General features: G+C 37.2%; 1 protein-coding gene across 1 annotated transcript in view; it reads left to right on the top strand.

Moving 5' to 3' along the window:
• Dmd (dystrophin) overlaps window positions 1-14,084 on the top strand; it is a 2,373,110-nt gene that overhangs the window by 2,146,507 nt on the left and 212,519 nt on the right. Inside the window, exon 62 of the mRNA XM_017795501.2 lies at window positions 10,128-10,188. Within this exon, the coding sequence (XP_017650990.1) occupies window positions 10,128-10,188 (61 nt within the window). The remainder of the gene's footprint in view (window positions 1-10,127; window positions 10,189-14,084) is intronic.

The following is a 14,084-nucleotide window of genomic DNA, read 5'->3' as shown; positions in this document are numbered from 1 at the left end:
TATGTGAGAGGCATAGTCTCAAATAATCCACTGCGTCGTGTCATATCTAATGTGCCTTGAGACTCGTACAAAAAGATAGCTTTCATCCACAAAAAAAAAGAAAAGAAAAAAAAGAGTTTTCTCTTTCCACATGAATCCATGAAGAAAGGCTTTAGCTGGCAGGAGTGTAATTTATATAAAATGTCTTTACAATGTTCCTGGCCTTTAATCAAACAAATATACTTCTAAAGAATTTTCCTTAAAAAATTAACAACAATGTGTTCAAAGTTTTATCTGCCAAGATGCTCATTGTGGCCTTGCACCATAAAACATCATAAAGAGGAATTTCCCTATAAATGGGTGAAGTAGTATCACTCAGTCCTTCAGTCCCTGCTACAAGCAGATGTGTTGTTCCGTGTCCATGGTCTCAGCACTTGGGGTGGGGCCACAGGTAGGAGGAATGATACAAGTTTAAGGTCATCCAGGCCTCCATAGCAAGAACCTGACTCAGAAAACAAAAGAAAGAAGTCTCCAGTAACTCAGAAGTTCTACCCTCACACATTTGCTTTTTTATTTTTTGAGAAATGAAAATAAAAGCATGAAGACAGATGTTCATACAAGATTTGTTTGTGTTTGCCAAATATTGGAAGTAACTTAAATGTCAGATTCAATAGTTAAATAATATATCCACCATATATAATGGAATATTACTGAAGAATTTCATTAATTGTTTAATTAAAAGGAACAAAGTATCTTCAATGCTTATAGAAATATAGATGTATCTCAAATGCACTATGAAAAGTGAAAGGAACAGAGACTTTCAGCATGGGATTTTTATCACAATACTCAGAACAGTGTCCCATTTTAAACATAGCAATTTTTTTTTCTAGAATTTTGCATCCAATATTTTTGGACCATAGTTAACTATAAATAACTGAAACTACAGAAAGCAAAAATGTGGATAAGGGTGTACGAGGAAGGGAATACTGTACTAAATCAGATACTGGGAATAATACAGTTAACTGTCTTTGTCACTAAGCTGGAATTCCAAATACGTGGACAAGAAGCATCCGGGTCACATAAGAAGGACTAGGATAAAGAAGTAAGGTAAGGTGAGGTTAGGATATAAAAAGCCTTGGATACCAAATGAAGGAATTTTTTAGTGTTGTAAAGAAAATATAATAATAATCAAAGAAAATGGAGAGCTGTCATGAACATTGAGGGAAAAGAAATAAACTGTACTTCCCTTGAAAAATAGGAGAGGAAAGTAAAGTGAGGTGGGCTGGACAAATCATTATGTATATAAGATAAAATGATTTTTAAGCTTTTCTTTTTGTTTTAATGCACTGACTTCAATTAATGCTGACCATATATGTGGGGCCATCCACTGGGGGATAGTCATCCTACAAGGGGCCACACCCTTAATGAAAACTGACTCTCCCTCCCCAGAAGTCATCAACTGTCAACAGCCCCTCAGGTAAGGGTGAGGGCTGGTGAGCTCCTCCCAGCTCCATGCTGGAATGTTGACTGGCTTAGTCTTGTGCAGGTCTTCTACAGGCAGCCACAGCTACTGGGAATTCATGAGTGCAGTGGCCCTATTAAGCCCAGGAGACACTATTTCACTCCAGCCTTCTCCAGCCTCTAACTCTTACAATCTTCCACAATGATCCCTGAGCCTTCATGAAAGAGGGTATGATATCTATGTTCCATTTGTGGCTGAGCATTTCACAGAAACTTACTCTCTGCACTCTGACAAGTTTCAAGTTTCTGCACTAACCATGTACTGCACAAAGAAATTTCTCTGAAGTCTGAAAGCTGCACTAATCTATAGCTATTGAGATACATATTTAGAAGGCAGTGTGAAACTAAGTCATTTAGCAAAATAATAGGACTAGGTTCATCCCTAGGGACTGTAAGCTCCCGAGCCCTGAGTTTTTGGAAAGGTTTATAGTACTAAGCATGTGTTTTCTCCTGTGGAGTGGGCCTTAAATCCCATCAGAAAGTGGTTTGCCTTATAGCATTCATGCTACTATTTCACCAATAGCTTATCTTGCCAAGACGGTCATTATTGTAGCTCACAGGGTTCGCATCTGAATAAGACTCTTGATGACTTTTCTCTCCCAGAAGCCTGTATAGCATCTTACGGTACTACGAAAGCTAGTTCACCAGAAGGAAGTTTCTAAGTCTGTACTAGCTTAATTTCTTCAAGTCCTGGGACAAAAGAATGTGGTATCTTCCACAGTAGAGTCTAGCCATCAAGTTCCTATGGACTCCAAAGATCAATGTCAATAACCTATATTCTTTTTGGATGGGTCTATGGGACCCCTCTTTACCAATAACTCAAGGGCAAGTATCAAGACAAAGAATTTCAAAATTAGTCCATATAGAGAGGAACTCTGGAGTGTTTTGGAAGAAGGAAGAGACACTTTGGAAAAATTATTTGCCAGTCCTATTCTGGACTGATTGAAAATCTAGAGAGAACCATGAGCAAAGCAAGAACATAAACACCCTGTGCATTCACTCACTACACTTTCCTGCATTCCCCTGGGCCTTAAAGGTTGACTTGTGCAAGCTGAATAAATGGAATATTGAACCCTCTTCACTTCAGCTTGAGCTCAGCTGGTAGAGCACCTTGGTAGGGGTAGTGGAAAACTGAGACTGAGATAGGAATACTTACTCCCTAGTTCCCTTCTGCCTGCTTCATTCAGTCAATGACCAGTTATCCTGCCCCATGATCCTACTCACGAGATTCAAAATGGCTCCTTGTTCTTAATGTTCTCCCCTGTGATTTCCCTATAGCCTGAATATGCCTCTTTTAACAACCCTTTTATTAAACTCTTCTTGCCCAATTTGAACATACCATCTGTTTCCTGCCAGAAAACTGACTGATACAGTCCCATTATAATATGTATTTTTCTAAAACTCAATAACATTTGGTTAATAAAGTCCTTATGAGCATGAGACATGGTCTGCCTTCTCATACCACCATACCTCACCCTACTTCACCCTTGCCTACAGAAACCTAGCATGGGGCTGAGCATATAATGTGTATTTAGTCAATACCACTTGGTTGAATGTTTTTGGTCTTTTTGAGACAGAGTCTCCCTGTAGCCTCGGCTGTCCTGGAACTCACTATGTAGACCAGGCTGGCCTCAAAATCACAGAGATCCACCTACCTCTGCCTCCCAAGTGTTGGCATTAAAGGTGTGCACCACAACACTCAGCTGGTGGACTTTAATATCAAGATAGTAGATGTGCTCTTCAAAACTATACTGAGACTAAAATTAAGCACAAAGTACAAGGAACTGTGTCTTCTTACCTACTCCAATAGCACCAGCACTCTGTTCAGTTGCTACCATGTAGAAAATGATCTGTAAAAAGTTGTTGCATAAGAACTGAAGGGATGTTAGGCTCATTTTGTCTTTTGGGGATAGGGGACTAGAGCTCTGTTTTTGTCTTTAGCAGGTGAAACAATTTCAACACCTTTGAAATGGCCTTCTCTGAACTCATCAGATGATTTATATTAGACATTTGGAACAGGACCAATGGTGGAGATCACAGATCATAGGGAAGTGGGTTTGAACTGTTTCTAATTATAGTAAAAGTATTGGGAAATTCAATAGACTCCTTCAAAATATAGTGACAACGAAGTTGTTCAAGCAACTACAAAAGCATTTCATTTGGTAGAAAGGATACAGAGGATAAATTTAGAAGTCGAGTAATAGTATAGGTAACTTGGATTACATAGCATTAGAATATGGTGTGGGGTGCACACCTGTATTCCCAAGACTTGGGAGACTGCAGCTGGAGGACCACGAGTTTGAGACCTGAGATACATAGTAACATAGTAATACCTGGTCTCACAAACCAAAGAGAGAGGCAGTAGCTTATCATACCACAGGAGTGTCTGCAGTCCACTTTTCTTTTGTCTCATTTCTGAGCATGCTTTCCCTAACAGTTTGGCCTGCCTCACTATTTTGATTTTCTGTACTCTTTCTCTACAGCTCTTTTCTTACCTTGTGACTGCTAGTCCACCGTGTGTCTGACCTCCATGCTTACTTTAAGCAAGTCGTAGCTTTCTTCTTTCCTCCATTCTCCTCCTCCACACAGCTGCTGATGTTTGCTTCTTAGACAATTATACTTTTAAAAAACAGAGATTTATTATTTTCTCTGTTTTTTTTGGGGGGGGGAGGGTAACCATTTGATGAAACTTATTATGTGCCACACATGAGAAAGTTCAGACTAAAAAGACCTGGATGCAGTTCGCTGAACATTCTGGAGCCTTAGTACCCTAATCTGTAATAATGGCATAGTGTGATTTCTTAATATGTTTAGGATTACATTAAGTGACATACAGTCCAGGATACAGAAAAGACATAATATGTTTGATTTCTCTTTCATGAAGCATTCATTAAATTCATTTTGAGTAACACCACAAAGTTGTGATCTTCTACTAATTTAAGCAAGTGACCTTAACTGTATGTTATTTCACATAGTCTTAATGGTTCCATCATTTGCGAAATGAAAGTAATACCTTCCTCACGGCTCATTAAGAGTATCAAACAAAGTCGTTTAAGTCACATAAGAAATTTACAGTAACTCCCTTATTCCTTCCCCTTCCCGGCTGCCTCTAGATCAAGCATTCTCAGTGGGACCACATTGCCCAGGCTTCTGAGGAATGAAAAAAAAACGTGTTACTGTTTTATGTAGAAACTACAAATACCTATAATGCATAAACAAGCATATAGTATGTGTGTGGTATTAAAGTTGCATGTAAGCTAAAATAATTAGAAAAGAAGTCTTAAAAATGTCCTTCGGAGTATTATAAGAAGATAGTGGTTGAAGGCTAACTAACAAACATTGTTCATTATGCCAATGTAAAATGTACCCATGAAACCACCACTACAATCTGTATAATTCTGAAGAAGCAAGTGCCAACGGTTAGTAGATTAGCCCTAAAATCTTTCTCTTTACCTTTTCTTTCTTATTTATTTATTTACTTTATTTTTTGTGGCACTGGGGGATTGAACCCAACGTGTTATGTATGCCTAGACAAGTGCTCTACCATTGAGTTCTGTTCCCACCTCCTTGATGTCTTTTTCTTGACTTGACAAGTTAGTTTTCTATTTTATCTCTAGCGAAAGCTTTTATGTTTCTCATCTTTTCCCCACTTTGTTTTGACTTTCTTTTTATTTTGACCCAACCATGTTATCTGAAGCCCCAAGTCCACCAAGTATAAGAGAAATACAAAGATTAATTCTTGCAATTGGGTTGGAATTCCAGAGAGTCTTCTTTTGGCACGGCTTGTAACATTAGCATTCTTTTCAATTTTCTGGTTAGGCCCCTCTGTCGATTGAAATATGGCTTAACACCAGGGTGCATCACTTGGCACATTCTGTTCATCATGCATCAAAAAATGGTTGAAATCAGAACTTCCTCTAAATAATGTGGCCTGTATTTGTGATTTTCAAACCACCTTGGGCACAATATTGAATCACGGCACCTTGAGGGAGGAAAAACATTTGAAGGTAGAATTGCTATCCTTTCTTGTTCTTAACAACATGTGGCATCTGTAACACAAGGGGAAATTCACAGGTTGGCTTTGGAATAAATACGTGTTTAGTTTACTGTTTAAATTCAGTAGACAATACACTATGGTGCTGGTGCTGTATGATAATGAACGAATTTTACACTGGAGAATGTGAATCACAGAGCCACATCAGAATTACACATAGTAGTTATAAAAACATCTATATAAGAAAATACCAAAGGACAGCCTGGTGTCATATGAAAACTATTTGCCAATAAATCTGCTTTTGATGGACTGCTAAAAATGGACACATCAGGCATAAAAGATGTGTGTGTGTGTATGTGTGTGTGTATATGTGTGTGTGTTGTGCCAGCCAGCTTTGCGAAGGATGACAAGCTTCCACTGGTGCACTGAGATAAGAAACAGCTGTTGTTGGCCTTGGCAGTACTGTGAGAAATTAAACGATAATTCTGGGGGTACACTTAAAAGAGTTACTCCATATTTGATTGAGTTTTTAATAAATTCAAAACCAGAATCGTCTGGTGGCTCTGAATGAAATGGCCTGCCATCTTTTAACAATCTCTTCTGAATGAGTGCCACACCCAGACCCGTAGAACCATAGTCCAATTGTGTATTATTTCAAAAGCAAGCACTTCCGTCCAGCAAATGTACATCTGGTGGTGACGAGGCAGGGAAGGAATAAGGGAGGATGTTGTCCTTTTTCTTTTTTTATTGCATCAAGGACATTTTTCAGGATAAAGTCACAGGTTTTCAAACTATGCCTGCAAAGGAATTGCTTAGGTGAATTTATAAACTGTGAGTCAAAGGGGGAAACATCTTTTTAGAGAAGAAAACTGCACTGAATTTCCCAATTGGACCTATTTGACAGCTACGTATAAAGACAAAGTTTTTTTATATTTTTTTAAGTAGAAAAGATTAATAATGAAGAACTGTAAGTGCAGGAACTTAACTTCTTGCTAATCTAGAAATTGGAATTTTAATTTTTAATGTTTTGTTTATTTTTTGTGTGTATGAGTATATTGCCTTCATGTACATAATAGCACCTGTGTCATGCAGTGCCCTCAAAGGTCAGAAGAGAGCATCAGATTCTCCTGGAACTGGAGTTATGGACACTTGTCAGCTGCCATGTGACTTCTGGGAATTGAACCCGGGTTCTCTGCAAGAGCAGTCAGTGATTTTAACTGCCAAGTCATCTTTCCAACCCCTAATTTTTTTAAATGATTTATTATTTTTATTTTCTCTGTATGAGTGTATTGCGTGAATGTAAGTAAGTGCCCCCAGGTGATGAAGTACCCATGGAGGTCAGAGGAAGGTGTCAGGAGCTGGAGAGATAGGTCAGTGGTTAAGAGCCCTGGTTACTTTTGCAGAGAACCTGAGTTCGTTTCCCATCACCCACATAGCGGTTAATAACTGTTGCTCCAGTTCTAGGGGATCAGATGCCCTCTTCTGACCTCAGTGGGCAATACATGACACAAGTACACTTGCACACATGCAGGCTATACCGTCCTACACATAAAACAAAAATAATAAACAAACAAACAAAAAAGAGAGTCAGATTTCCCAGGACAGACTGTCCCCTGGAGTTACTGACAGTTGTTAGCCATCTTGTGGCTGCTGGGAACCAAACCCAGGTCCTCTGTGAGAGCAGCCAGTGATTTTTAACCACTAAGTCACCTCTTCACACCCTAAATTTCTTTTCTCTAAAGCTTTTACATTTTTTTTATTTCAAGCATATTCTATAATTTCTCTGGCATGTAACTGGGACTTTTTCCTTTTGAAACAATGCAAAGTGAATTGTAGATATTTTATATAAATCTGCTGCTATCTCTGCCAGCTACCATGGATTCTCTTGCTGGTTCTCTATTCGAAGAGTCCTTTCATCCTTTTTTTCTTCCTTCTTTCCTTTCTTTTTTGGGGGGAAAAGGTGAACTTTTTTGACTCTTTTGAAACCTGATCTTGCCCATGCTGGCCTCCAACTCCATCCCTCTGGGTATAACATGTCATTTAGCCAAGCCATAATAGCCTGCAGCTATCTTCTGCACAATTTTCCCTGAGAGATGCTTAGGAATGATCGAGAAAATCAAACTGATTCTTCAGCAGTGGGAGGAAATACCTAACATGCTAAGTATCAGAAAGTTTCTAAACTATTAGAATGATAAAGAATTGGAAAGAAACAATGACAGGAATCATGAGGACTTGGTCCATAGTGACTTTTTTTTTCTGGCCTTTTTTGAGACAGGGTCTCCCTGTAGCTACAGCTGGCTTGGATTCACTATGGAGACCAGGCTGGCCTCGAAAGAGATCTGCCTGCCTTTGCCTCCAGAGTACTGGGATTAAAGGCATGTGCCACCACGCCCAGCTCATAGTGACTTTCAAGGAAAAATTAACCATTTATTTCTCAGTGTAGCCATTCGTACGACTGGTATTCACTAAACCAGATGCTCTCTGGGGTTCTCTTCTTCCTTTCTTATACTGTTCTTTTTAAGCAGCTCCACTGCGCAGCCAGAAGTTGGGATTGCTGAATCTCCATTATGCTTCCTGCAAGAGCAGGCTTGGGTTTGTAGAATTCCATAACATCAGATTCTGAACAGGTGGGTCAGGGCGTTTGGTCCATGTTCTTAAATCAAGTCTTATTTACTGTATGAACTAATTAGGGCAAAAGAGCTGTATTCCAGCTAAGAGTTAGAAGAAAGAGAGGTGGGGTAGAGAGGGAAGAAGGGAAGGCAAGGTAAAGGAAGAAGAAAAGAATATACAAAGGACAGAGAGAAATGGAAGTCTAGTGACTACATCAAAGAAGTAGCTGAACGTCTTTTTTTTCTCCCTATTAAGGGTTTCTGTCTGCCAAAAGGAAAAAAAAAAAACATAATTACCTGTGAAATACAAATCCATTGCTTATATCATTTAAATGACATATCTCCAAGGGACAAAGCAGCATGCCTGGTTAAAGGTTGGGTGATTCAATCCCTCTATTACTCTATATAAAACAAAGAAGCTGGAGTTTCATTACCCTTAAATTGTCTGGCAGTGGTTGAAGTTAACTTTTATTAGAAGCTGTACTTTCATATTATACAGTGTAGTCAAGGATATATTCGCTTTGACGTTTTCTTACCTCTCAATACACTGATGAGTGAATTTACTGTGAGACTAATTTAGAAGGGAGTTTTTCACAGAAAGAAATAATAGCATCAGCTGTGCTTCAAATTATTCGTGGGATGAAGATTCAGGAAAAAAAATACACACATAGAATTGTTAGATGTTAATAAGAATGCTTCTTATTACTTCTATTTCTGATACTGTTCTATGATCCTTGTTTTGCTTTTCCTGTACTGGGAATTGAAACCATGGTGTATATTTCTTAAAAATCCCATCTCAAAACTTCATACAGGAGGAAGATTTTATTTTTGGGTAAATGTTACAGTTCCTTCTAAACAATATTATTTTGTCTTAAAGAATGGGGACAAAGAATGAACAGTACATAAAAGGTATTTGTAGTGGACCAGCCTTAGTAAAGAAAAAAAGTGCAACTTAAGTATTACAAAAAAAAAAAAAAAGTTTAAAGGCCAGGAAAGATATAGCACATACTTGTAGTCCCGACTACTCAGGGAGCTAAGGAAAGAGGATCCTGAATTCGAAGTCAGTCAGGCATGGAGAATGAGACACTTCCCTCTTTAAAATTTAAAAAAGACAGTTCCCAGCACCCACACAGTTACTAACAACCCAAGTTCCAAGGGAATCTAACCTCCTCTTCTGGCCTCCAAAGGCACTGCGAACACGTGGTACACTAATATACATACATGCAGACAATGCACTCATACACATAAAATAAAAATAATAAATAAAATAAAAAAAATTTAAAAAAGAACAGTTCAAAGATGATTGATATGATTTAGGCATAATAAAGTCACAAAGTGAATTTCAAGTATATACTGCACGTGTGTGTGTGTATTTCTGTGTGTATGAGTTCATATGTCTCATACTGAATTTTTATATCAGATGCCATTCTATTACCTTTGTTATGTCTTTTCACAATATTATGATGATCAATTGACATTTTCAAGAACCCAATTAAATATGTAATTGCTAAATGATTTGGATCCACTTTGACCAATTAAAAATAAGCATAGAAGAGGGCCATGCATAGTACCTTAGTTTCAATAACATAGAATGGAAATATATCACAGAGGGATATTTCATCTGCTAAACTAACAAAACCTAGTCAATCAAATAAGAAAAGCTATTGAGAAGCAACAACAGCAAGTATTATAAGGGAAGCACTCAGTGGAGACACATGAGTAAAGCCGTCAGTCTACTCATTCTGTTTCTTATCTTGTATAGGTTTAGCAGTAGAAAGATCCTCTTGCCCTTTTGCATTTATCTTTGTGCCTGAATGAGTTCAATTTCACTTAGATTCGACCAGAAATTTCAGAACAGCAGGTTAATCCATCCTGTCTTCATGGGCAACTGAGCAAACAGACCAGTATCAGTGTAAAATTGTAATTCTCGAGATTAATGTTGTCTTTCCTGTTTGCGGTGAATTTGACCTCTTTGCTTTTTTTTTTTTTTTTTTTTTTTTTTTTTTTTTTTTATCCTTTTTCAGCTTCGGTCCAGGGTCCTTGGGAGAGAGCCATCTCACCAAACAAAGTGCCCTACTATATCAAGTAAGTTGGAAGAACCACTTTCTTAAAAGAGCATTTACTGTACCTAATCTGCATGGTCACAAATGAATTTCTTTTTAAAAGAGAACATCAGTCCCACCTACAATACCATTTTCTCTTTTCCCTAAGGAAGATTGGATAGTAAACTCATGCAGGAATTAGCCCTGTAAATGTGCTCATGTAGTAGGGCAATGCTTTTAAGCAAAATTAATTTTAATTCAGCATATATGGTATGTTATTAAGGGTGATCACATTTTTCACAGTAGAATAAAAAAGCTCTAGTTAATTATCATTGATAACAGGAGTGAGTCTTTCCCAGAAAAAAATCTTCATTTATGTAAGGGGTTTCTGAATTTCTTCTGCAGACAGAGATAAAAGATTTCTGAAGTTACATGTACACAAACTGTTTTAGGTGAATTGATACTTCAAGTATCCCACAGACAGTAGCAGTCTGGGATTTGTGAACCTGAGGTGTTCAATCTCAACATGTAGTGCTCAGCATTTGTTACCTAGTAACAGAATCAAAACGGCACTCTTTTCTAAGACCCTTTGTGCCAGTCAAAGGAAAACAGTCAAAGGATGGATATTCTGTGAAACACAAATTATGATATATTATAAATTATGGTATATTGAGTTGACATGGAAGAGAGAAGAGAAAGACTATTGAGTTATTATGATACTTTAGCAGTCTTTCATCAATTGTATCAGAGTCTGACTTAAATCTAACTTTGAATTGGCTACCCCCAACAACAATTTAGAAGTAACTGGGCTCATAAAACACTCTCCAACAGCAACTAAAGTCTTTGAGCTTCCTTCTGCCAGGAGTCTGATGTTTTTCCATTTTTTTTAGCCAGCCATGTTGTATTGGAGTCTGCTTTTATTCTTCCTCTGCCCATCAACTCTTCATAATTCAGTTCCAAAGCAATAACAGTTCCAATGCTACATTTTTAGCACTACAGTTCTCAAGAAATTTGATTCCATGCTTCTATTTTGTTAACTTAGAAGAACAAGGATAAAGGGGCTTTTGGGGTTCTCCAACGAGAGACATTTCCTCCAGAAAAATGTTTTTTTTTTTTATCTTACTGCATTTTTCCAAATGAGGTATCTTTTAACTTTAAAAAATACTTCTTTAATGTTTTAATCCTACTTTTCAAATTCCCTCTTTAGCAAAATCATTTTCTTAATTCATTGATTTCCTGACCCTAAATTTTGTATTTTGAATATCTATTTAAGTTACATGTCTTTATTAAATAATAAATGGTTTTAGCTTTGCTTCCACTGTATGTTTAATGGAACCTTTTATGTAAATTCTTTATAGTGATTTTTTATTATCAGTATCTTGGTCATTAACAAATTTAATTTCTGATTGAAGTTTTTGAGACCTACTAGTTCTTCAGTAAAGCTCTCACTTTTTTCCAATTCCTTAATGAGGTACAATAAAGGTTCTTTTTCTCATTTTATGTATGACGTTCTAGAACCATTTGAAAATAAGATACCTTTAAGCAATAATTCTCCAAATTATCTGTTTGGGGTTCATTAACAGTCTGACAGGATTTCTAGCACCCTCCCCCTTTTCTTCTAAATATTTATCTTCTCTCTAGTGTCACATCTAACATAAGATATCCTCATATATTGCTATGGGAAAGTAGAGATTAATCCAACCATCTAAAACTAAAATTACATAATTCCAGAAAAGCTGTAGTCCCTCAGTTCCTGGTAAGTTACTGTCTTTGCTGTTTCTCAGTGGAATGATAGAGGAACTACACATCCCATTTATCCAATGCTCCTTTGCGCACTGAAGGACAATTGTGGTGGTATTGAAAAACAAATTCTAGCCCTAGATCTGATATTAGTTAGCTATGTGGTCTTGACCAAGTCATTAATCTATATAAATGTTGACTTCTCATTATAAAATACTGTTTACCTAAGTGATTCCTAAGTTCCTTTTCACCTATTAGAATCGATAGAGTGAGTCACTCAATGGCCATGTCCAAACTCAAAATCCTAAATCTGAACTTTTGTTTAAGATTTTATCTTTATTTTAAGATTCATTATTTTAGTTACTAGCGTAAGTTCTTTGGAACAGTTAGTGAGTTTGGTTGACTGGCTAGGCAGTTGGTTGGTTTGTTATAATGCTGAGGCTGGAACCTAGGGCCTTACACATGCTACACAAGCACATTAGTACTAAACTACATATTCAGGTCCTAAAATAATTCCTTATTGTTATAAATATCCATATATATATGAGTTTTCTATTTAGCTTTATCATTTCCTTTCATCCCACTATAATTTCTCGAGGTCATTTTTAAGACTTCAAATCTTTCTGTACAGTTTAAGATTATTATTCTTCCTGGTTCAGTGGTAAGACAAGAGCACATTATTAGAAAGGGGAGTATGTAGACTTTAAATGCCTCTGAAGCTGTCGGTTCCTAAAATGAAAAATTCCATCTCATTTCTTATAGGTATCTCTAAAATTCTGTGAAAAACAATTCTTTACATTGACAGTCTACTTGAAATTAGGAATTATAAAATTTCTCAAACAGACGTCTAAAATGTTAAACTACAATATAGAGAAAATAAGTCTTCATAAAATATGCATCTTCAGTAAACATAATTTTAATGGCATTTGTGTTTTCTTATTACCCATAATTACTATCTGAAACATTCTAAAACAAATTATTATTATTTTGTTGTTTGAGAGTTTCATACATGCATATAATGTGTTTCTATCAAACCCACCCCTCAGTCCCTCCCATACAGTTCCTCCCCATCCCCTCACCACTTTTTCTGGCCTACTTCATATACTTTGTTTTGAAACACACTGAGTTCATTTAGTGCTGTTTGTATGTACATGGATGCAGGATCATCTACTGGAGCATGTGTAGTGTCTCCTCTCCAAGATCACATCCCTGAAGAACTCTGACTCTCCCTCCCTCAAACAGCCATCAACTGTCAATAGTTCCTTAGCTAAGTGCGGGGCTTCCTGAGCCCTTCTTTCTTCCATGCTGAGATTTTGGCTGATTTGTTCTTGTTCAGGTCTTGTGTATGTAGTCCCAGCTGCTGTAAGTTCATGTGTGCAACGGCTCTGTCATGCCTGGCAATGCTGTTTTGCTACAGACGTCTACTACTTCTAACTTCCACAAACTTTCCATTCCATTTTATGTGATGATACCTGAACCTTTGGAGAAGGGGATGTGATATAGAGGACCCTTTTAGTGCTGAGCACGCCACAGTTAAATCAAAATATTTTTGTTTTTAAAAGTATTTTCTTTATTATTTTCATTTTATGTGTATGAGTACATTGCCTACATGTGTGTAAGTGTACCCGTGCTATGCAATGCCTGTGGAGGTCAGAAGAGGGCATCAGATCCCCTGGAACTAGAGTTACTAATGGTTATTAGCCACTATGTGGGTGTTGGTAACCAAACCCAGGTCCTTTGCAAGACTGGCCAGGGCTCTTAACAGCTGAGCCATCTCTCCAAGTTCTCAAGGACTTTACACACTGTTAAATTTCATTCATAATCTGTGATGTTTTGTGGTCCAACAATAACAATAAAAATAAGTTGAGAGTGAGTTGAAAATTAGTTAACCAGTCCCCATTTTTCCTCTTTCTTATCTTGTTTGTCTTGATGTCAAGAGGCAAGACTGGCCAGGGCTCTTAACAGCTGAGCCATCTCTCCAAGTTCTCAAGGACTTTACACACTGTTAAATTTCATTCATAATCTGTGATGTTTTGTGGTCCAACAATAACAATAAAAATAAGTTGAGAGTGAGTTGAAAATTAGTTAACCAGTCCCCATTTTTCCTCTTTCTTATCTTGTTTGTCTTGATGTCAAGAGGGTTTTTTTTAATTATTTATTTAATAACCACATACTTAGAAGAAGCATTTCATTACATCA

This window comes from Nannospalax galili, unplaced genomic scaffold (genome assembly GCF_000622305.1).
Source record: "Nannospalax galili isolate Female #2095 unplaced genomic scaffold, S.galili_v1.0 scaffold7, whole genome shotgun sequence".
NCBI classification, from domain to species: domain Eukaryota; kingdom Metazoa; phylum Chordata; class Mammalia; order Rodentia; family Spalacidae; genus Nannospalax; species Nannospalax galili.
The sequence above is the reverse complement of the archived record's forward strand: the minus strand, read 5'-3'. Positions and strand labels throughout refer to the sequence as shown.